The sequence below is a fragment of the Protomyctophum parallelum genome (genome assembly GCF_964188405.1).
Source record: "Protomyctophum parallelum genome assembly, chromosome: 21".
NCBI lineage: Eukaryota > Metazoa > Chordata > Actinopteri > Myctophiformes > Myctophidae > Protomyctophum > Protomyctophum parallelum.
The window spans coordinates 25877508-25901792 of record NC_139713.1 but is presented as its reverse complement, the minus strand read 5'-3'; the positions used below and the strand labels follow the sequence as shown (position 1 = coordinate 25901792).

At 42.6% G+C, this 24285-nt stretch overlaps 1 protein-coding gene across 1 annotated transcript; it reads right to left on the bottom strand.

Moving 5' to 3' along the window:
• Positions 1–485: 485 nt before the first annotated feature.
• Positions 486–23594, bottom strand: jmy (junction mediating and regulatory protein, p53 cofactor). The gene is made up of 14 exons (XM_083794137.1): positions 22607–23594; positions 21157–21276; positions 20164–20612; positions 13166–13339; positions 7175–7325; positions 6468–6637; positions 5841–6006; positions 5176–5366; positions 4756–4839; positions 4578–4670; positions 4017–4098; positions 3313–3684; positions 2169–2300; positions 486–1777 (listed from the first exon to the last, which is right to left on the bottom strand). The coding sequence occupies exons 1-14, from the start codon at positions 22926–22928 to the stop codon at positions 1443–1445; spliced, it is 2841 nt and encodes a 946-aa protein (XP_083650263.1). The 5' UTR covers positions 22929–23594; the 3' UTR covers positions 486–1442.
• Positions 23595–24285: the final 691 nt, after the last annotated feature.

Sequence of the window (24285 nt, the reverse complement as noted above, 5' to 3'; positions counted from 1 at the left end):
GTGTAAAGCAGCTCCGATTGGATAGAATATTGGAATGTTTTGGTGAAAACTGAAAAGTTTGACTTTGATGATACAGTATGAACATGTACAGTACAGTAACAAAGTACATTTACTTGAGTTCTGTTCTGTGCTTTACTTGAGTATTTGGATTTTTGGATAATTCACTCGACTACATTTCAAAGACAAATATTGCACTTTTGCCTCCACTACATTTCTAGGAATGGGAAAAAAGTACATTATGAATGAACCACTTAGGCCCTATTAGCGATCCACATGCCGTGATGCGCAATTTGTTGTGAGCTTGTAGATCTGTGACTACTGCAACAACTTTCACTTGTAGTTGAGTAATATTTGAGCATCACAACATGACACGTTGTGAGTTTGTAAATTAATTTTTCGGTGAATGTTCCCCCCACAATAGGGTTGCTAGGGTTCAATTGGTTAAAGAAAATCTATCACACAAAGATTTGGCATCCCCCCCTCCCCTGTAGTAACTCTGAGGACCCCCTAGGGGTCCCCGGACCCCCCCGTTGAAGACTCATGGTCTAGGACAGTGCTTCTCAACCTTTTCTGGAAAATCTCAAAAGCGCACTTAAGTCTTGGTATGCAGAGTGAGTTTTCGTTGTACGTAATGTAACACTAATAGGCTCTATGCACAGCAGCCATATTGAAAGAAATTGGGCATCTTCCTTTCTTCCTGCACAGGTGTTACCAATGATACTACATTTAATGCAGCACAGTGGTCCTCAAACGTTTTATTCTTCGAAGGACCCCCATAACTCTGAGAGCATACAAATGGAACCAAGTTGCGTAACGGGTCCATGTGGTTCCATTTGTACACCCGTAAGGGGTCATTTGGAACCCCCTCAAGCAGTGTTGCATTGGTGATTTGATACTCTGGTGGGACGCTATTTAAACTACGTCACGCGCACTTAACATCTCCACTATGGGATTTAACAGGTCACACAATGAACCCTTGTGATACTCTGCACTCGGCAGCCTTTGGTGTGGTACGGCGTGCAATGACAACACTACCCTTAAGGAACCATGAGGGTCCCTGGAAAACGCTTTGGGGATTTGTATCCGGCCAAGGATTAGTTGTAACCGGCCACGCATGTCGGGAGCCACGGGTGATTTGTAACTGGCCATGGGTGATTTGTAACCGGCCACGCATGTCGGGAGCGACGGTGTTGTCGGACTCATGACTGTTGGTGTGTCTAGCCAGCATATGCACCCCATACCATGGAACAGAGCCTTCATTAGTATCATCGGTAACACCTATGAAGGACGGCTGCTATGCATAGAGCCCATTATGAACATTAAGATGTATAATACGGCTGAATGTACTAAATAGAACAGGGCATTATATAATAGTATCATTGACCTGTGAAGGAAGTGAGGGAGAGACTTTCCAATATGTCTGCTGTGCACAGGCTGATGAGTTAGTTGTCCCAGTCAGCGCCAGGCAGGCTGTCCTCATCGTCGTCGTCAGAATCGGAGTCGGGCGAAGCCTCCTTTATCCTCCTCAGAGCTTCGTGGATACTGCGGGTCAGAGCGTCCGCCGAGCGGGGCAGGTTCCCCAGGCCACCTCGCCGGCCCACGGGGGCATCCGGACGCGTGCGCACCTTCTTCAGCCGGACGCCGTTGCGGATTTGGGCCAAGATGTTGTTGCTCTCGTCGTCGTCTGGGTCGGGGGCCAGGACCCGGAGCTCCGCCTTCCGCAGGTGGAAGCTGCCGCGCTTCAGAGACGCCAGGACCTCGTCCATGGGAGAGCAGGCTGGGGAAACACAACACAACAAACAGTATTACTTATCTAATGTATTTCAATTTAGAGAAGCCAATTATTATAGCCAATTAACCATTTAAACCCTATGTGGTGGACCAATGTGAGTCCCCCAGGGGTCTATACTAATTTTATTTTATTATACTAGTTTTCTGTTATTGTGGGGGAAAGTTTTAGCAGAACAAGCTCACAACACGACGCAGCTTGAAACTTAAAACACTTTGGGAGTAAACATGCCCTAGGACGCTAGCGTACATGTGAATGAGCTCTGGTTGAAGTAGTACATTTTACTTTTACTTGTAACGGAGTATTTCTATATTGCAGTATTGATACTTTTACTTCCGTAAAACATGCAAGTACTTTTTCCACCACTGTGCACACGTACCTCTCCTCCACTGTGAGGTCTCCATGGAGGCCGTTTTCCTCAGCTTCTTCCTGGCTGTGAGTAGCTGGCTGCTGTCAAAGAACTGCGGGGAGAACGCCATCGACACCTGGAGTGCAGAAGGTGACTCACACCCTGTCAAAAGATCAGGACCTTTTAGTTGACCATTCATTGTTTTTTTGGCATTGAACATTGGAACATATAGAAATCAAACTATGTTTGGAAAGATTATGACAAATAACTTAAATATAAACAGACAAGGACTGGTACCAAAAATCTAAAACAGTCCATGCATTTAATAATTGTATTAATTCTTCAAAGTGAGGGGCGCTCTTATCATCATATCAATCAAATCCTCACAAATGTCATTCGGCCTGGCCGTCTTCACTTATCCTCAATATGTACTTTGCTCAGTCAATCAAATCATCGCTATGGGGTGATCAGCCAATCATCAGCCAATGTTTGTTCACACAGACAGACAAAGCTGGGCATAGGAGGGGCTGCGGCTCTCAAAGATTTGACTACCGAACCAAAGTAAATTTTCTGCGTAATAAGACTTGTATGAAGTCAATACTTGGTCTGGGCTACTTTTGAACAAATAATTTCATCAATGGGGCGTGGGCCGCGTGGCATGAAGTTAATCAGCCTGTGGCACTGTTGAGGTGTTGTGGGAGGCCTGGTTTGCTTTGATAACAGCCATAAGCTCATTTTATTGTTGAGTCTCATGTCTCACACCTTCCTCTTGACAATACAACCTAGATTATCTGTGAGGTTCAGGTCAGGCCAGATGGCTGGTCAGTTATAGCCTGACTCCGCCAGTTGGAAGACGCTTGCTTCACATTTGTTTCACAACCAACTTCCATCTGGGATCACTGTAGCCCAATCGCTGAAGAAGGCTGTGATTAGAAGATCCTGCCCGTAGCTGCTACTGATTGGCCCACCATGGGCCAAATCATTGGCAGTTCCTGAGCGTCACCAGATGGGGCTTTATTGTGAACTAGTGAATCAATACCGCCCCCATCTGGCAGGTCAGTTAAGCGCAGTAATACCATGGTCAGTACACCAATAGCCTCAGGGTCCACAGGCGTTTTGTTTGAGAGAAAACCTTTTTGAAGGCCGTGCGGTGAATAATTCTGACAGGACCTACCTGCTGCAGGTCTCTGCACCAGGCTACAGCGGGAGTCCTCCTCCCCTTCCTCGCCCTGCTGCTCCTCCCCTGCGTAGGAGGGGTGTGGAGGTGGAGGAGGGGGTGGAGGGGGGGGTGGAGGTGGAGGGCCCAAGGAAAGGAGAGAGGAGGGCGGGAGATCTGAGAGAAGAGGCATGGAGGAGGCGAAAGGAGGGATACGGGAACCGCCGAACGACACACTCTCGTAGCCGCAGGCGTTAGACGGCGGTCTGGAGAGCGGAGGGAGACTCAAGGTGCCGTCAGTTTGGATGCTGGCCGACTGGGTGCCAGGCTGCTGTGATGATGCTCTGCCCCCCTGGGTAGCACTGTGCTGCTCCCATGCTCTACACGCTCCTAGGCAGTGGTGGAACAAATTGTTTTACAAAAGTATTGGCATCAAAATGTAATTAAAGTACCAACAGTAAAAGTACCTATTATGCAGAAATGTCCCATTTCAAGTTTTCAAATGGCAGATCTACAAGCTCACAATGCGTTGCATCGGGACAAATTGTGAGGTTGTAGATCGGCTATTTCCGAATGGTCATATGAATATATGAATAATATATATGAATACAACTTACATTTTAGGCTTTGTAAACTAAATGTGCGAAAGGCAGCTATGACAATTGACATGAATAGGCCTATACAAAGAAATGACTGATGGTAACTTTTTTGTGTGACTATACCTGCTCCGCCGGCTCTCCTCTTGGTGTAAGACTGTCCCAGACGCAGTCTACTGGACTTCAAAGTCACGTGACCAGGATAGCGCTGTGTGTGGCCAGAACAGAAAAAGCCAAGGTCAGAACATTTTATTGCGTGAAGGGTCGTTCCATGACAGTCACGTGGACTAATTTATTGTAGAAGTTACCATTGTGGTCAAAATTATATATATACAATGGCTACGAGGAGGGGAGGCACTCTGCTCCGCCAGTGACCGTGGTAAAACTCCATGGTAAATGGTGCATTTATAATGGCGCCTTTATCCAAGGCGGTTTACATAGATTGTGCATTACATTCCTCCCTTTCATACACCGATGACAGAGGAAACCATCCAAGGCACCAAACTGCACATTGGGAGCAATTAGGGGTTCAGAGTCTTGCTCACGGACACTTTGACACTAACTCTGGAGGAGGCCGGGATCAAACTGGGCACCTTGTGGTTTCCATGCGGCCACCTACCAGCCACTCTACCCCTGAGCCACTGCCGCCCCCGCACTGACTCGCTTGCTTATTGTTGCACTTCATACCTGTTTGAAGCTGCGAAGTCTGTCCAACGTTCTCTGTCTCTCCTGACTCACTCGAGCATTTCCCTTCTCCTCATCTTCATCAGGATCTCCTCTCTAGACGGATAATTCAAATAATTAAAACACACATAATACACAAAGTATTATTGAGATAATAATGCAGGCATTCTGTCCCTTGTACCTGCTGTGGTGCTAGAAGTGGATCGATGTCATCACACCCATGACGCTGCTGCAACTTCTGGTTGTGATTCACTATACAAATCTCCTACAACACAAAAACAATGGCACATATTACACTGGTTCTCAAATGTGGGTACAAAAATACTTTTTGTACACTCTGAAAGTGTAGTTTACAATGAGTACAATGTTTTGACCTGGTCAAGGTTTTCGCCAGGTACAATGAGACAGTCTCATTGAAGAAGACCTTGTACCGGTCAAAATGTTCCTAATAGTAGCTTTGAAAACGGTGTGCGGATTATTTTCTTTTCAGTCTACGTGTCTTTGTTATCCAGCATCTGGCTGTGCAGTGCACCTTCTGGACAGCATTGGGTTTTCTTAGCGTATGCCTTCTTGCTTTTAAAGGTAGGTTCTCATAGTGTACCTTCTTGTTTTTGAGGTAGGTTTTCTTGGCGGTGATGCGTCCTCGCCGGGCTTCCAGCTGTCGTATCTTGCGCTGCAGGTCGTGAAGTTCTTCATCTGTCGGAGGAGTCTGAGCGACCACACCGTCCTCAGCACCTTCCATGGCGTCAGGACTCTCGTAGGCGTCATAGTATACCACCTCGTCCTGGTACTCTGATGGGGTGCAACGGTTAATCAAACTCAGCGATTATGAAAACATAGCTGTTTTCTCCTAAGTCAGTGGTTTTCCACCAGTGATCCTTATGGGTGTTACAGCTGGTCCCCAGCTAAATGAGGGAGAGTCCCTTATAGATCTTTAACTCTTGAGAGATTAAAATGAAACCAAGCATTATCATTAAACATCTGCATTACTTAATTTACAAGTTTACACAATTAGAGAATGTAGAAGAATTGTCATTTTGATCAATATTGGCCTGTTCTCTCTCCTATGGTACGAACATCAACACAGCATGGCATTGTGGACAAATTCGTATCCTACCAAAACAAAATATTCAACGTTTTGGGTCTGAGAGAAATCTCATCAAATGGTGGTCCGTGGCTCAAATGCCGAATAAATAATGAGCCTTGACATGAAAAAGGTTGAACATCACTGAAATAAGTGATTCAAATAAATAATGCTATAAGTACCGTTCATGCGTCTCCTCAGACTGTGTAGCTGTGCATTGAGCAGGAGTTCCTCACATCGCAGGACCTCCGCCTGGATATCATACAACTGCAGCTGCAGCTTGTAGTACAGCGCCTCCATGTGGTCCAGACGCACCATTGCATCATCCCCACCTTGTAAACTTTGCATCTGGATGCACACAGCCAACCAGTCAGTGGTGTAAAGTGACTAAGTAAATTTACTGTATACAACTTGCTTGTACTTAAGTACAATTTTGAGGTACTTTTACTTTACTGGTGTATTTCCTATTTTCAATACTTTTACTTCTAGACGCATATTTCATACATATGATATCTTGTGAAATGGGACATTCTGCATTATGAGTAGTAGGCCTACCGTATATATTGATACCAATACTTTTGTACTTTTACGCAAGTACATATTTCATTCTGGACTTTTACTTGTAACAGAGTAGTTCTACATTGCAGTATTACTTGGGTAACAAAACTGAGTCCTTTTTCTCCACTACATTTAGTCGACTAAATATATTTTTTTTTGTCGCTAAAACATTCCAGATGACACAAAATATGCCTAAACTAAGATCTAAATGTGCTGTCCCTATCAACAGTGTGGTCACAGTGTGTCGTTACCTGCTCCTTCAGGCCGTGCTTGCTCTGTTCCAGACAGATCTCCTTGGCTCTCATCAGCTGCAGGGTCTCCTTGGACGCGGCGTACTGCAGTCTCTCCATGCGCTCCACGGCCGACGCCCACGACGACCTGCCCAGCTTCTTCTGATCGGCACGCATGCGCTCGTACATTGCTGCCCAAACCAATCACAAACAATATACAGGACATGTGAGCAGTGTTGATTTCGTCGACTAATACTATGACAAACAATGTTCGACTACTTTTTTTCACTGATGGAAACTAAATGAAAACTAAGCTATGATGACTAAGACTAAATATATCGACAATTTCGTCAACAAATAAGTATATTTACACTTTTTACACTGCATGCTGAAAATAGCAGATCTACAAGCTCACAACGCGTTGCAGTGCAATGTGTTGTGAGCCATCTGTTGTCTGTGATTGACTTCTCGAGAAAGATGGCTATCATGAGCGAATGCTAACATTTGCCTTTCCTTACAATGGAGGTCTGCGAGCGAGTTGCGAGTGGGGAATACGGAAGTACTTGAGTAGTAATCTCCTGGTCCCGGCCCCGCGCAAGCTATTTACCACTTGTGGCCACCAGGCCGCAGTCTTAAGTGTTCAATTTCTGTGATCAATTTTTGTTAAAATAATTTCTGAAACATTTTGACTCTCACCAGTGGTTATTTAGTTTAAGTGTAGTGTTTACCTTTCTGTGCTCTGGTGGTGGTTTCAAAGAACTTGACGGTGAGATCCTGGATGGAACGCACGGCAGCATTAGCCTTCCTCGTCCACTCCTCATCCTCCTTCCTCAACCCATCCACACGACGAGGTCCCAGCCGCTCCGTCTCCAACGAGATCTGAAAGGATTTGAAAAGAAAAAACACTAAAGATGTACCGATTTTTTTCCTTACCAATACAGATTCTGATCTGTATTGGATCTGTATACTACTCGAATAGAACATAATACTCCAGTTTTAGCTTCACTGCACTGGCTTCCGGTTGTTTTTAGGATTGATTTTAAAATTATTTTACTTGTGTATAAAGCTCTCAATGGTCTCGCACCTTCCTACCTACATGACTGCCTGCCTATATATGTCCCAAACCGCCCCCTAAGGTCTTCCACTGCTGGCCTGCTCGCTTTGCCTAAAACAATGGCAACTAAAAAATACGGTGAAGCAGCCTTTTGCTTCTACGGCATGGAACAAACTCCCACTGTACCTTCGACAGGCAGCCTCTGTGTAGACATTTTTAAAGCACAGCTCAAGACCCACTTCTACAACATTGCTTTTAATTGATCTTTTATTTTTTGTTATTCATGTCCTCACTGTATTGCATTACTGCTTGTTTTTTAATGTCTTTGTCTTGCTTTTCTTTTTTTCTATTGCTCTGTAAAGCACTTCATGTCATGAAAGGTGCTATACATATAGTTTTATTATTATTATTATCATTATTATTATCGGTCCGATACCAGTTGTGTAATAAACAAATAAAAATAAATAGGAGTGTTAATTACAGTTTTTCCAGGATTGTTAACACACGTTTCTCAAAGCAATAACGACAACAACTGGTTGAAAACCACTGCTTTAAATATATCATTTTACAAATTGTTTTAACCTAAGTGGATGGTGATATCTTTTGATCACCAGCCAATCAGAATCCACCAGAAAGACATCTGGGTCGGTCTCATTCACCCTCTGGAAGTTTTGTTATTAACAGAGACAAACAGCTAAGCTAATGCTAGCTGGCATTACCTCAGGCACAACTATCTCCCTCATTATAATTAAATCAGAGTTAACAACCTCTTCTGGATTAGGGTCTGCTGGGAAATATTTGAAAGCATCCCAGCCCACTATCTGCCCACCACGTAATGTATTGAGTGTTCAGATGGGTGAGCTGACTTTCAACCTTGGTCCCCATTTTGGGCCTGTCGATTATTATTATTATGCACCTTTTCAAACGTTTTCCTCAAACAACAACCAATATACAAGCTTACAACGTGTTGCAAATTATATTGGCTATATTCACTGTGTGGAGAAGAAAAAAAGATAGAATAGGGCTTAAGTTGAAACACCATTCAATTTGTGATTATGTAATACCAGTATGGAGCAGTAGGTGTCACTCCAGGTCAAGGCAGTGACCTGGAGTAAAACATGCCCATGCATGTTTGATGTTAAACGTTTACAGTGATACTACTAAACAATGGAGCTGAAGTAGAACACAAATGATGTCTACACCACTGACCTATAATAAACTACAGTGGTTGAGAGGTTTACACTCTGAATGACTGTGGCTTTTGTTCTCTTTCGTTTGCAAGCAGTGTTGCCAGATTGTGTGAGAGAAATAAGCAATCAGGTCTATGAAAACAATTCCAAAAGAACAGAATATAGGCTGCACAGTGCACACACTGACAGCTATTTCAAAATAGCAGATCTACAAGCACACAACACATCTGCAACATGTGAGCTGGTAGATCTGCTATTTGAAAAATAAATCTTGGGTAAACCAAAAATTAATGTGGAATATTTGAGCATTTTGAATACACACATATTGTTTGGGGGTCCCTGGCACAACATATTTTCAGATGGGCGTGAAATGTTTACCACTGAGCTAATAGAGCCTGTCTGATGCGTATCCAACCTACCTAGACAGACACTAGTCAACCGAAGAGCAGGGAGACCAAATGCAACAACCGTTACCACCCCAATTAACCTATTGACTGCTAAGGATGACTTTTGCAACTTTATTATTCTTTTCTCCAAAAGGCCCACATTGTCAAGGTGAGAGAGAGAGAGAGAATTAAATAATTAAAGTCACATGAAATAGCATGTAATGAATCAAACAACTTGGTGATTAGACTCCCCATAATCTGTAATTACTCACCTTGGTTACTCAGACACTCAAACCAACAATCACCTGCACCATAAATAATGTAACATCAGAAAATACAACACCATTCATTCATTAATGTCTTCATAGGGGAGAGGCAGAGAGAGAGAGAGAGAGCTAAGAAAACTAAGCGGGAAGATGCTAGGTTCAGTGTTTACCTGGAATCCTATATTTTATACGAGGCACTACATTGTTCACCCTGCCCTCTATTTATGTGACTATTTACCTTGTTTATTGAACAGAGTTCATTGTTGCTCTGCTTATTTTTATCTCACATTTAAACGGATTCACGCGCTGCGATTGGCCAGTGAACTTGTGCAAGGACACGCTGTGTTTGGCCAGTAGCCACTTTGAGTAGCAGTCGGGGCAAACGCTCTCGCCAGAACATTTACTATTCTATGTCTAGCGGGTCGCAACTTGAACGGCCCTGAGTTGGCTCAATCAAACTTCGCAACGCACGACACGGCAACATGCTCGCTTTAGCTCTGGTGTATATATATATATATATATATATATATATATATATATATATATATATATATATATATGGTCTAGTCTAGTTGTTGTAGGTGAGTGGCACTTCCGAATTGGACACAGATGTGGTTATAAGCACAACCCGTGTAGGATTTACAATGTGTTCTGTGACTGGAGTTGAGTTGAAAGGCATTTTTTGCAATTGTGTGGTTTTGCATAAGGTTTGAGGAGAGAGCACCCTGACAACAGCTGTCTTGTACTGACAATCCTATAATGTGAAACTAGAACTCCCACAACAAGTTCCCAACATACATGTGAGGATAAACCACATGTCTTATTCATGATGCCGTCTGAGCCCACTGCACGAAATTAGACACTGATGTAACCGCTCTGCCATGAGACAGGACCGTCACACAATGCATGTAGTCCAAGACTTACTTCCTGTATCTGTGTGACGTAGGTAGCCGCCTTTTTAGGAGACCGATAGCTCTAGTATGCACACAGAATAACTCTTCCTTCACAGGTGAAATGATGATGCTAATTAAGGCTCTGTTCCATTTAGTGCACAGTGGTTCTCAAACTATTTAATTTCAATGCCCCCCATAACTCTTATGGGTCCATTTGGTAGTAAGAGTACTGAAAATGGGAAATACTCCAGTAAAGTTTACACCACTGCGGAAATGGTTCCAAATTCCGGTTCCTCAAAATTGGATCCGGTTGCGGATCGTAGCCCTATGTGAGACTCAGTCAGCTCACACATCAAAACCTGTCTCTTCCAACATCAACATCGAGCACGATGCAAATTCTATGCAAATGTTGCATCCTGGCTGGCCGAGAGCTCTCTCAAGCTCAGCTTTTTAAATGTGTTAAACTATTTGCTCTGGTCAAAAGTACAGTAGTTACAGTGCAGATGGAGGAATACACATAATGATTAGTAGAATTTACGGTAGTTGTACATCTTTCTCCTGTCTCTCCAACAGCGCATAAATCATACCCCCTTCCCCTTTCTTCACATTATAGACGATGTACATTAACATTAGATGCTGCCACATCCCCCAAGTCAGTATTTATGTGAGAAACCAAATGGCCTTTGTTCTGTCTGTAAACATGAGGAAGCCTTTTATTTGCATACAGCTTTTTGTTTTGTTTTCAACCGTTGGAATTGCCCTCGGGGGGAACAGGTGTCGGAGTTCAACCCTCTCAATGGAACTGACAGAGAAAAGGACAAGCAGGCCGGGAAGATTGCAACCTTACTTGATGTTAAAGAAAACCTTACCGAAAACGTGGAAATGCACAAAATCCCAAACTCAAAACTTACTAGTTAAATAAAGGTTAAACTTAAAGGAATGGCTGACCTTAAAATACAGTTGAGCTTAGTGGAACAATTTAGACACATTTTAGACTAGTTTTTATGTGTTGTAGCATCTAGGTTTGTCACAATTATTACATAGTCTAATCGCAATTTTTCTGAGATAATTGCAATTATTTTGGCATAATTGCTTAATCGTTTCCAATGTTGAAAGATGTTCATACATAAACAAGAATAACTCAGTCATAACTGCCAGGTGCAGAAAGCTCTTGTTTATGAACATCTATCATCAGATCAGTTTGTGTACCGCCACCTCTGCCTCAGCTCACAGCTTCACGTTGTGGCGTTCAGAGTATGGGATTTATAGACTATGGGTAAGTCTCCCATTGGCTTGGAACTTTAGAGTGTCCACTACAGTCACTACTAGAGGTAGTAGCAAATGTAGTCCAGGTGCTATTCAAACACCTGGCAAAAAGTTGAAATAGCAGATCTACAAGCTTACAACGTGTCGTAAACTTGCAGATAAAGTATAACATTTATACATTTATTATGGTTTATTTTATTATTTGGCTGTTGTAACAATGTACAATGTTGCGTTTCAAAGTGTAATTATGTATTCTGCCGCTTGACCAGTTCCCACTTGAAGAATGTATATTTCAGTTATTTGTCATAACTCAGTTTTCTACAAAGAATGACAATTTTCTACACTTGAACCACAATGCCCCTTCTCAGGGGTGAATATTGGGGAAAAACATAGATCTACATGATCACAGCACGTCACAACAAACTTTTAGATCAGTTATTGTAGCCGCTGAAGAGATTTGATGCAGAGGTCTATGATCAATGAAAGGCTTAAGTGGTTAAAGGTTTTACGATATATTACACTAGAGACATTAAAAGTGAAAAGGCACAGTCATAACACATTTATACGTTAGAATTTTAACAATTACGGTTCCTCCTAAATGATTCCCTCCTAACAGTTCTATTCCTTAGCGGTTCTATTTAACGATTCCTAGAGGCTATGCGCATGACATCATCATACAAATGGACCCTTACAGGTCTGTAACTCAGAGAGTGTACAAATTAAACCAAATGGACCCTTACAGGTCTGTAACTTTTAGAGTGTACAAATGGAACCAAATGGACCCTTATACAGGTCCATAACTCTGAGAGGGTACAAATAAAAAGAATGGAATGAGTTGCGGTGTTCCTGGAAATGTAAAACTTTGAGAACCATCGGTATTGTACCGTATTAGGAGGCGTGAAGTCCACATACCACTCTGACATTGTGATAAAACCTGGTCATGGAATTTCAGCACTTGCGCAGTAGACCGGGGTTCAAATAGGGCATAGAACAAGGTTACAGAGTGAAGCTTTAAAATAAAGTACAATCAGTGGTAGTTTAACGGAGATTATTTGGAATAGCTAAAGCTGGCAGGCAGGCTATAGCTGGCATTACCTCAGAAACTATCTCACCCTTATAATTAATCAGTCAGATTATCCATATATCCTGTTGTGTCTTTCAGCACCGCTGTCACCGAGGCAGAGATCTCTACCTGTTTCTCGCACCCTCTGCCTGCATATGACAGTGGTTCAAAGTAACAGTACAATTACAAGTACTGAACTTTTTAGAGTTATTTATACTACTTTACTTGACTGGATGCAAGTTACTAGTTACTTTGTAGATTTGGATTATTATTACAAACATACATTAACCAATTCAGCCATATATACACATGCGTGCACGCACGCATGACATCTCAAAGCATTGTGAGATGTCGTGACATCTCAACACATTGTGAGCTTGTAGATGCTGCTGAAGTATAAATCAGGCTTCATCGTCTGCCAGTAAACTGATATAAAAACTTCTTGTTTGAAACTTGATATTTCTGTGAAACTTCAAATGGCTGCGGGACTTGCTTACTTAAGGGTGGCAGCTTTTGTGTGTGTGTGCATGTGTGCGTGCTATAACATGAATTGAGAAACAGACTATTTTTCCTGGCAAGGTGTGTGTGAGTGCGTGCGTACCTTTATCTGTTGTTTGCGCAGCATGGCCAGCTCTCTCATGTCCCTGAAGGGTTGCAGCAGGTAGTGGTAGAGCTGCGTGGTGGCCTCCAGTAGCTCTCCAAACACCTGGTCCTCCTCCGCGTACACCTGCAGCAGCTCCACCATGCTGTCCAACGCCCGGTGCTTCTCCAGCAGCTGCACAGGCACAGAGCATGTCCATGATTTACCCCGTTAACACCTGAGACCACATTCTACAAATGTCTTCTAAATCATGACACTTTTCTAAACTATTTCATGTCAAGGACCCCATAATGAATGAATGTGAGAGAGAGAGAGAGAGAGAGAGAGAGACCCCCTTTTTAGCTGACGAAGACTACAAATAAAAACAAAGCTAAAAACTACGGTAGTACCATCATGCTGCGTTGTGAGCTTGCAGAGAAGTGGTTAATGTATGTTTTGAAATAATAATAAAACTGAAGTCAAGTACTTTTTTTCTCTCCAAGACGTAGTGGAGTAGAAGTAGAATGTTAGGAAATATTCACCAAGTAAAAGTATGGTACTTACAGTAAGTGCATACTGAGCTACTTTACACCAGTAGGTCTGAATAGTATTGCCATAGCCAGTACTTTGGTGGGGGGTGTGTGTGTGTGTGTGTGTGTGTGTGTGTGTGTGTGTGAGAGAGGGGTGGGGGGGAGGACACTAGTCCATTCAGCTTTTTAACACTACTCTACTGTTTACCTAGGGCCCTGCAGTCCCATGGCAACCACTGGGCAAACTTGTGCAGCTGCTGTTGCTCTGGGGGAAACCCTGTACTTGCATCTATCTGAATCATTATGTTCCAATGTTCAAACACAATTAAATTGTTAATTAAATCTCAATTATTTGTATGACAATCGTCAACTTACAGTTTGTAACCTAACCTAACCTCAGTAATCCTATGCCTAAACTTAACCTCAGTAAAACTATGCCTAAACCTAACCTTAACCCTAACCTCAGTAAAACTATATGCCTAAACCTAACCTTAACCCTAACCTCAGTAAAACTATGCCTGTTAGAGAGCCAATCAGACACCAGTAAGGCGGGTCTATCCCATAACGTTGGTGGAATCCATAACGCATGCACAGGATCACACTGCTCCAGCGTGTGATCACACTGCTCCAGCGTGTGATCACACTGCTCCAGCGTGGGATCACACTGCTCCAGCGTGGGATCACACTGCTCCAGCGTGTGATCACACTGCTCCAGCGTGTGATCACACTGCTCCAGCGTGGGATCACACTGCTCCAGCGTGGGATCACACTGCTCCAGCGTGTGATCACACTGCTCCAGCGTGGGATCACACTGCTCCAGCGTGTGATCACACTGCTCCAGCGTGGGATCACACTGCTCCAGCGTGTGATCACACTGCTCCAGCGTGGGATCACACTGCTCCAGCGTGGGATCACACTGCTCCAGCGTGGGATCACACTGCTCCAGCGTGGGATCACACTGCTCCAGCGTGGGATCACACTGCTCCAGCGTGTGATCACGCTGCTTCAGCGTGTGATCACATGTGATGCTGCTAAGAGATGAGTTTTCCCTGCAAGTCTGATATTAAGTTATGTGGTGCCTCGTTTAACATGTTTGAATGTTGAAAATCATCTTAAAAGATAATCTTATAAGATTATCTTGTGTATGATGCTACAAGATTTTTTTAAATAAAAGGTTCAACCTATGTAGTCAGCTTTAGACTAAGACTGACATGCCATTATATTATTCTGGCATTCGTGTTCTTGCATCTGTTCTTGCTTCATTTTCCGTTCTTTTTTCCCCCCTGTCTCTTTTAATTCCAGTGTCTGGAGCGGAAAAAACACCTCAGCTCTGAAAGCCAGCTGACAACTGTAATTACTGTACACTGACTTCCATAGCAAAGTCACAAGTAAGAAAATACCCCAGCTCTCCTACTAATGTTCCAAGGCAATTTAGTCAAATGGCATGAAAGAGAGTTACTGATCTATAAAGTGTGTGTGTGTGTGTGTGTGTGTGTGTGTGTGTTTGTGTGTCAAAATCAAAAATAGCATATTGTTGCTACTTTTGTGTGACAAAGTAGGTAATTAATTTACAAATAAAAGTTAAAATACAGAGAATGATGCAAGGTTTCTGCCTGACAACTATATGAAACTTGTCTCCTACAGTGTTGCCAAGTCTGTTGGGCGACGTTGGGCTTGTTTTTTTTGTCTGTGACTGTAAAGTTGCTTGAAAATATCGTTATCAAAATTTACGTACTTGCTTATATGGGCTTACTTCCAAATGTTGATTAAACGAGAGTCTGGCCACAGACTTCCATCCGGAAATATGTTGTGCCAGCGACCCACATGCAAGATGTTGTTTTAAAATGTTTCATTAATATCCTATTTATTTTTTGGGGGAAAAAGCTGATCTATAAGCGCACAACATGTCACGATGCGACACGTTGTGAGCTTGTAGATCGCCCATTGTCAAATGTTTATAGGTGTGAAGTCCTTAATCGCTTATTTTGAGCTCGTTTTCATAGACCTGGTTGCTTATTTCTCTTGCAATATCTGGCAACACTATGGTCTTCCGCTTTGTTCACATAAATCACAAAAACAAACTCACAGACCTAGAGTAACATGCAGGGTGAGTAATGACAGAGCCTCAGGTTATATTGGTAGCTGGAACTTCTAATTACACTGCAAAAACAACACTTTTGACTGTCAGCAGCTGACAATAGATCAATGACAAGAGGTAGGCTATGCACAGCTAGACTTGTCACAATTGGCACATAAGCGCCTGACTGCACATAATCGCCTGACTGCACATAATCGCCTGACTGCAATTAATTGGGTAATCACAATTATTTTGCATAACATTCCAATGTTAGATTTGTGTGTGTGTGTGTGTGTGTGTGTGTGTGTGTGTGTGTGTGTGTGTGTGTGTGTGTGTGTGTGTGTGTGTGTGTGTGTGTGTGTGTGTGTGTGTGTGTGTGTGTGTGTGTGTGTGTGTGTGTGTGTGTGTGTGTGTGTGTGTGTGTACGAAAATAGCAGATCTACAAGCTCACAGCACATAGCAATGTGCCACTGCCAACCCCGGTTAAGTTTCCTCACTGGAATTAAGCTGACTTTCCATGACATCTAAGCTTTATTTTCATAACAGCCCTTCCAGAATGTATTATTGTGAACACCAAATCTACACTCTAGTTGAAATGTAACTATTGACAGCTAAGGTTTGACATTGGTTAATTTTGCTGAACAATGGGTCATAAACTAAGAAAGACTGTACTGTACTGTACTGTACTGTATGGCCATTGATGAAAAGAAATGACAAATGTAGCCGACAAGCTCGAGTTCCATTAGTGACGAGTCAGTAGTTGCAGAGTGACAGGTGAGTTTGTGAAGGGGGCACACACACACACACACACACACACACACACACACACACACACACACACACAGCCATGACAATAACAGTGATTGTCCATCACTGCATGACATCACTGCATGATGCCATGGTTGACATTCTGCTGTGGCATTCCCAATGCCTAAGAGTGACATTACACACAGTCACATGCATGCACGTGCGCGTGCACACACGCATGCCGTGCACACACACACACGCACACTGACATGACATTACAGTGTCAGTCCACTGTCCTTGTATTCAACCCACACTGGTGGTACGTAATGGCCGGCTGTAATGTAAAACAAGTGAAAGTTGCTCTGTGAAATTGCATTAAAACTACTAGAGTAGCTACTAGCTAGCCTGAAGTACAAATTGCAAAGTGTTGAAATAGGGCTTGTGAAGCTGTGAGTAGTGGAGTACAGATGATCAAAAATATATACTTTAGTACAGTACTCAAGTAAATGAGTTGCTGCCCACTACTGGTGGCACATAACAGCCTTTCATCCCAGCAGCATCTGTGTAGGATTGTTTGAAATTAGATTCCTGGGGCTGCTGGGAGTGCTGATTTAGACAAATCCACAGAGGGGTGCCCTAGCTGGCCATTACTGAGGCTAGCTACATCTGGCCTACAGGGAACTGCTCCATGGATATCTCTAAAGTCAGATATGGGCATTTGCAATTTGCAACAGCAGAAGCAAAGCATTTGTCCATTTTCTGCTTCCTAATCAGTCTCATGGTATCCAAACTGCAGAGACCAAAATGCTGTTTTTCTTGTAAGTCTGGAGGTATCACGGATTATGGAACTTGCAGCTCTATAATCAGTATAGACAACATCACTCTTAGTCTTTAGTGATATATGTTGTACTTCTAAGAAACTACACTATGTCATTTGTCATGTCTTTGTGACAGGGAGCACAGAATAAAAACAGTCCGCTCCGTGTTCTACAAACTCATAGCACGGCACAGAGTGCAGCGCTACAAGCTTGTAGATCTGCTATTTATTTATTTTTATCGTGAAAATGTGTGCAAATCTAATCTTTGCTTCTGGGCGTCCCCCCTGGAACAACATATTTTGAGATGGGGGTCGGTGGCCAAATATATATCATTTTGGGGGTCCTTGACAACAACTTTGTGAACCACTGACATGGAAACATAGGTTTTTCAGAAAAAAAATCAGGATTTAGAAGACTTTCTCGGCCACAGGTCTAAATGGGTTAGAGAATCATATTTGTAGATCTGCCTTTCTTTTTTAAGATTTAATTAATATCCTTTATTTATTTTTTACATTGGAATCTTGTATGCGGTTCCCTGGCACAAAATATTTCCCAATGTGGTTCCACGGGGGACCGCCTGGTACCACCCCAAGGGCCCCAGAGGTTCTCGGACCCCAATGCAGTAATAATAGTCTTCACAATGTATTTGAAAATCATTTATCAACCCATTTAGACCGTACGACGTGTGGGAACGCCATAACTGATCCAACCGATGGGTTGCTAGGACGTGTACACAGGACGTGTACACACGTTTTAGCGCATTTTCATTGATATCAAACGAAAGAAAGATATTCTGAATTTTTTTCTTTTATTTTGGAATTGGCCTCTCCTACTGCACCACTCATTTTTTGTACAGTGTACACTGTACAATATGTGGACCATGGTGGCATTGATCATTTTATGATAAAAAGCTTCTAATATATTATTTAGGCCCCAAAATCTATAAATCTCAAGCGGCTGGTTCCACACGCTGCACAAGGTGCACCTGCCCCTCTAAATGTCTGTGCACGCCACTGTGGATATACTAAGCTCTTCATTTCTGACTTCAACATGCCTCTCGTTCAAAATATGAAGTGAGGGATCATCAGCGACGTTATCCTAATCACCCCGAGCTTCTATTTTGAAAGAAATCCCGGCGCTGATGAGAATGACAATTTGCGACTAGGCCCACACAGCTCACACCCCTTAAAATCCGTATTCTTACTGAGGCAAGCATTGTGCAAAAATAGACAATCTACATACAAGTTCTGTGATACGGAATCGATCTGCTGTTTTCCGAAAGATGTTTGGTGTCGAGTGAAAACAGGAGGGATTCTATTAGACAGCCCGTTCAGCTAAGTATAGGGTTTAAGACAGTGTTTAAATATGTGAGTGAGAGATCAGATAGACACTTCTGAGAAACACTGAACGTGCTGCTGCACTCTCTGACAGGTGACTCACAAACAGCAGACAAAAAAAGTGTCAACAAAGTGTCAACAATGTCACAACTCACAACGAGCAGTAGTGGAAAAAGTACTCAATTGTTTTACTTAAGTAAAAGTATCAATACTGTCATGTAGAAGTAAAAGTCTGGAATTCAGAATGTACTTGAGTAAAAGTACAAAAGTATTGGCATCAAAATGTACATAAAGCACCAAAAGTAGAAAGTACTCACTATGTATCTAAATACCAGATCGGCTATTTTCAAATGGACGAAATGTATATACGTAGGGCTGAAGTGGTTACTGTATGTTTTGTAATAATAATCAAACTAACTAGTAACTAAAGTTTTCAAATAATTGTAGTGGAGTAGAAGTAAAAGTATTGGAAATTGACGATACTCAAGTAAAGTACAAATACCTTAAATTTTTTATCTTAAGTACAGTGCTTAAAGTGTGTCTTAAATGTAGTTAATGCACTTAGTTAGTTTACACCACTGACAACGAGCATGGTGAGCATAGTTTAAGTCGACCTTGAACACATTGGTAGTACCTCCCCGCCCCCTGCCCCTTTCAAAGTTTTTAAACAAATTCAAACATTTCTCAAAATAATTCCATTAATAAATTAATTAAATAAATTCCATAAACTGTTAAATGTGATGTGATGCGCTGTGAGCTTGTAGAATAGATAACCTATTTTCTCTAGTTTGTCTCAGGGAGACATCAAATGTCCCTTTTGGTCTCGCACATCACATAACACATGCTAAATGGGATAGCAATTTCATCCAATTAGGAGAGACCCCCACAAAGATCTTATAAGCTTGTTTTCTGATTCCTAAAAATAATAACATATCACTTACACACTACCTTTAAAGAAACTCCCAGTAAGTGTTAAGTTGCTATTCCTCGAATGTAGCCCAACCCCCGTCTTGTTCTGCACTTCCACCACTCTGCTCAGCCAAATGGAGAGCAGAGAGAACAGCTCATATTACACCTCTGTGTGAATGGACTGCAACAGATGGCTGACAACACTGACTTATACAGGACAAAGAGAGAGAGAGAGAGAGAGACACACATACACACACACACACACACACACACACACACACACACACACACACAGACAGACAGACAGAACTTTGACACACTCCATCCTCTGAACACAAGGTCAACACACACACACACACACACACACACACACACACACATTGTATGTATCACATTTGAATCAATCAATTGAGTCCACCAAAGGTAACCAAATTGAGAGGTCCATAGACTCCATATGGAACAAGAACTTCCAATCTATAAGCTTTCAGAATCTTTGTCTCCAACTTGTCCTGCTGTACTGTCTCTGGTGCCTGAATTTCCTCTGCAGGATCAATAAAGGCATCCATCCATCTTTATACACAGAAAGAAAAAACGATCTCACCTCTTGAAGACGTCTCTTGCTCCTCTCCAGCGCGTCCTCATATCCTTTGTGTCTGAGTTCGTTCAGGCTCTCATAGTACTCCTCGGCGTGGTCACTCTCGGTGAACAGCACCTGAGAGAGGATCTTCCAGCCACAGGTGTCCAGGGCGTGGCCCAGGTACACCTGCACCTGGTAGCACATGGCATCCGTCTCCCGCCGGGACGAGGCGTGGTCGCAGGCCGTTCCGAAAAGAACCGACCACAGCGCGCCGCCGCTGGACTGTTCCTCCGGGAACGGAGGCAAGCAAGGCTCCAGGTCCGAGTTGACGGCACACAGCTGGAGGTGAGCCGACCTCAGGTCCTGGAAGGAGAACAAGCCGGCCCAGCTGAAGTTCTCACTGCCACCACCACCACCGTGGTCCACCTCCGGATCATCTCCTTCATTGTTATCCATGCAAAGCAGCGGAACTCCTACAATTATCATAGTTTACAGTTTAGGCATTCATGCTCTTATCTGTCTTATCCAGAGCGACTCACAAGTGCAAGACAAGATATGCACTCTAAAAGATTTACTCTAATCAATTAATAGTCAGGATACCAGGTTAACAAATAACAATTAACCTGACTTAACCAGTGATTCACCAGTGATTCTTCAACCTTTCTTTCATTTATTTCAAGGACCTTCAGTTTGACACATACTGTAAGTGCCCATTTGGTTCATAACTATCAATAATTTAGCTGGGGAACCCCCTGGGATCCCCCAAGGACCTCTGGGGGTCCCCAGGCCAGATCCCACTTTTTAAGAACCACTGGTCGAGAGTCGAGACTGGTTCCATGGATCCCCAGCAAAAGCAGTAATTGCTAATGTTATGTTGGCTATTCAAACATATAAGATATACAAGTCACTTCATGCCGCATTGCAAGCTTGTACATCTGCTATTTTTGAAAGCTTTTTTGAAAAATAAAGTTTGAGAACCACTGCATTAACAACTGTTGAAAGAAAACGGTGTCACACCTGGAATGTCCACCATGGGTTCCAGGACTGGGATGTCTTCCACAGCCTTGGCTGTCACGATGTCCCAGGACCCCAGTATGATGTCACTGGTTTCACTAGTGCTGTCCAGTCCGGCTGGACCTCCAACAACCAAAACAATACATTATGAATTAACTACATGTATGTAAGCCCTATTTTGCATATAGTGAACATCAGAACATGACAATTTAAAGACCTTTCCCCCCCTTTTTTTCACTTTACTGGGTTATTTCCAATTTTCTGTACTTTTACTTTCTGTACTCCACTACATCTGATATATTGTACATTTACTCCACTACAATTATTTGAAATCTTTAGTTACTAGTTAACTCTTATAACTAAGTTATAACAAAACATACATTAACCACTCCAGCTCTGTATACATTTCAGGCCATTTGAAAATAGCCATTTTACAAGCTCGCAAATTGCGCCATTGTGTGCTTGTAGATCTGCAATTTTTTTAAAGATTTGTATACTGTATTTGAAAACTTGTGAAATGGAACATTCTGCACAACAAGTAGGCTTAGGCTAGTTTCTACTTCTGGTATTTTAAGTATACATTCTGACTGATACCAATACTTTTCTACTTTTACTCAAGTACATTTTGAATTTCTGACTTAATTGTAAACAATAGTAGCCTATATGTCTACATTGCAGGATTTGCAGCATTGATAGGGTTTAAGTACAAAATGTGACTAGGCTACTTTCCCCACCAATGTATATAGTAAATTTCAATTCAAAGGAGCTTTATTGGCATGAGAAAACATACGTACTGATTTAATCGGCAAACACATCGGTATCGTCCGATTCTAGTTGTTTTTAGATTAATCAATCAGACCGAGTAATTAATCTGTCCGATGAATCGGTCTGTCTTTATAGATAAACAAGCCCGAAGTAACAGCTTGAACAGATCTACAAGCTCACAATATTAAATATAAAGGTATTTAAATTAAATCTGACTTGCAGACACCCTGTTACATGTATTTTTCAGAATGGACAAAATTATTATAATTTTTCAATACAGAATGAGATATCGACATCGGTAATATTGGTTATTTATCGGCCATAACAGCAATTAATTATATCGGATATCGGCCAAAATGTCTCATCATCGGCACATCCCTTTACATTAAAACAAGTGTCAAAATATTTAAAAAAGTTAAAATTGGAGAAGTTCAGAAACAGCTGGAACTTGGCGGGGGTACCGCATTTTGTAAACGTATACTGTCACATTGCATAGTTATATAGCCTTGTTATTCAGGGTATAGAGCTATTCTGGGTATAGCTCTGGTCCATAATGCAACGGCAGCAAAGGGCATTAAGGCTAATATGGACCAGAGCTATACAGGGCATAACGCTTTTTTACGAAAAATAGCAGTATTTTTTCCTCATGACTATAGGCCTACACATAGTGACATAGGTTGAGACGTACCTGTGCAACGGTGACTCTCTCCTTCAACATCCACGTTATCAGTATTCTTCACTGTATGTCTTCCTTTAGGGGTGCAGTTCACCCTCGGGGTGGTCTCAGACCCAGACCCCTCAGACCCGGCGGGGTGACAGTGCAGGGACTCCGAGGGGTCCATGCTCAGAAGAGCGCGTCTCCGCTGCACCGTCCTGTCGTGGCAGGTCACTGCGAACTTGCCCTCCACGTCGTTCCACGCCACCATGAACACCAGCTTGTGTCGCTCGTTCTCCTCGAACGCGTTGGGCCGAACCGACACCCAGTCCGACTCCACCACGCACTCCTCCATTATGTATTATTACGTTCAATGACCAATAAATACAAACGTTTAAAACTATGATTGTAATAATAATAATGCTATAAGGTTAAAGTTGTCTCAAGTTAGCTTGCGGGAAGATCAAGATAATGCCCCCCTTTTGACGATAAAGAGCTTAACAGCGAACCAACAACACCACACACTCCTCCATCATGACAATAAATAAAACGTAAAAAATAATATTAAGTAAACGTTATCTCAAGTTAGCTTTGGGGGAAACATCCATTAATCCATAAGAAATATCCCCCCTTTGACGGTAAAGAAGAGCTACAGTTAGCCAACAGTCGCTAACAGCATAGCGAGAGCTTAGAGAGCTAACTAACCAAAACACAAAACAATGGCTCGTCGGGTTTTGTTTACACGTTGCCAGCTGCTGAATATTAACGAGACGATCTCATTAATATTAATTATACCGCTTGATAAATATTAAATAGACTATTAGACTCCTGCCTAACATTTAACGTACTCAAATATGAACGCAAGAAACGTAAAAAGATGCAAACACGGTTAGTTGGCTAATGTCGCTGTAATAAGCATATTAGCACTTGCCTCTCTCCCTCACCCTCACTCTCTCTCTCTCTCTCTCTCTCTCTCTCCCCCTCTTTGTGTTCTTTCGGACACGGTGCGCGTGCTGCGGTCACGTGCGTGAGTGTTGTGTTTACAAGCAGTTAAAGGGTGCATGCTGTCAGGGTCCGGGGCGGAGTTTAGGGGAGGAGAGGAAAAGTGCAGATGTACAAGCTCACACCACGTCGCTGTGCGACGCGTTGTGAGCTTGTACATCTGCTCTTTTTATCTATTTCTGATAAGTCACACACTCGCGAGATGTGGTTTTGTGGATCTTTAGTTGCTTTGTTTTCAATAACCACGTTACAATTTTTTTTAAAGGCTCTCAGTTATAATTATAATTAACTTATTTCCCCCTGATAATCATCGTTATAAAAAACATGACTCTATTGTTCTTATTTCTTTGTCTTTCTCCCCCCACGCAATGTCCTTCAGCTGCTTATACGACGTAGCTTTGCACGAGGAGCGTAAACATCTGCACGTGGACAACACTTCTGACGTGGAAAACGTGCCGTCGACGCCTGGCATACTACTTGTTCTCTTTGGATGCAGGATAGGTGTAACCTGACTCCGCCAGATGGGGCAGCAGAGAGTAGTAGTACACTGGGTTCCCCCCTTAGAGTATACTCTAGTCTAAGGCTAGTGTACTCTCTGCTGCCCCATCTGGCGGAGTCAGGTTAGGATAGGTGGGCACCTTGGACATCCGGGCAGCCAATTTTGGCTAAATTGGCTATTTTGTCCAATATGTAACAAAAAAAATATATCT

What these genes read in the sequence shown, in the direction of transcription:
- jmy (XM_083794137.1), bottom strand. Translation starts at nt 22,928, where the DNA reads ATGGAGGAGTGCGTGGTGGAGTCGGACTGGGTGTCGGTTCGGCCCAAC. An exon ending in GAGGAGAGCCGGCGGAGCAG is followed by an intron (nt 3,685 to 4,016) that starts GTATAGTCACAC and finishes ACCACTGCCTAG; the next exon opens with GAGCGTGTAGAGCATGGGAG. An exon ending in GGTGCAGAGACCTGCAGCAG is followed by an intron (nt 2,301 to 3,312) that starts GTAGGTCCTGTC and finishes ATCTTTTGACAG; the next exon opens with GGTGTGAGTCACCTTCTGCA.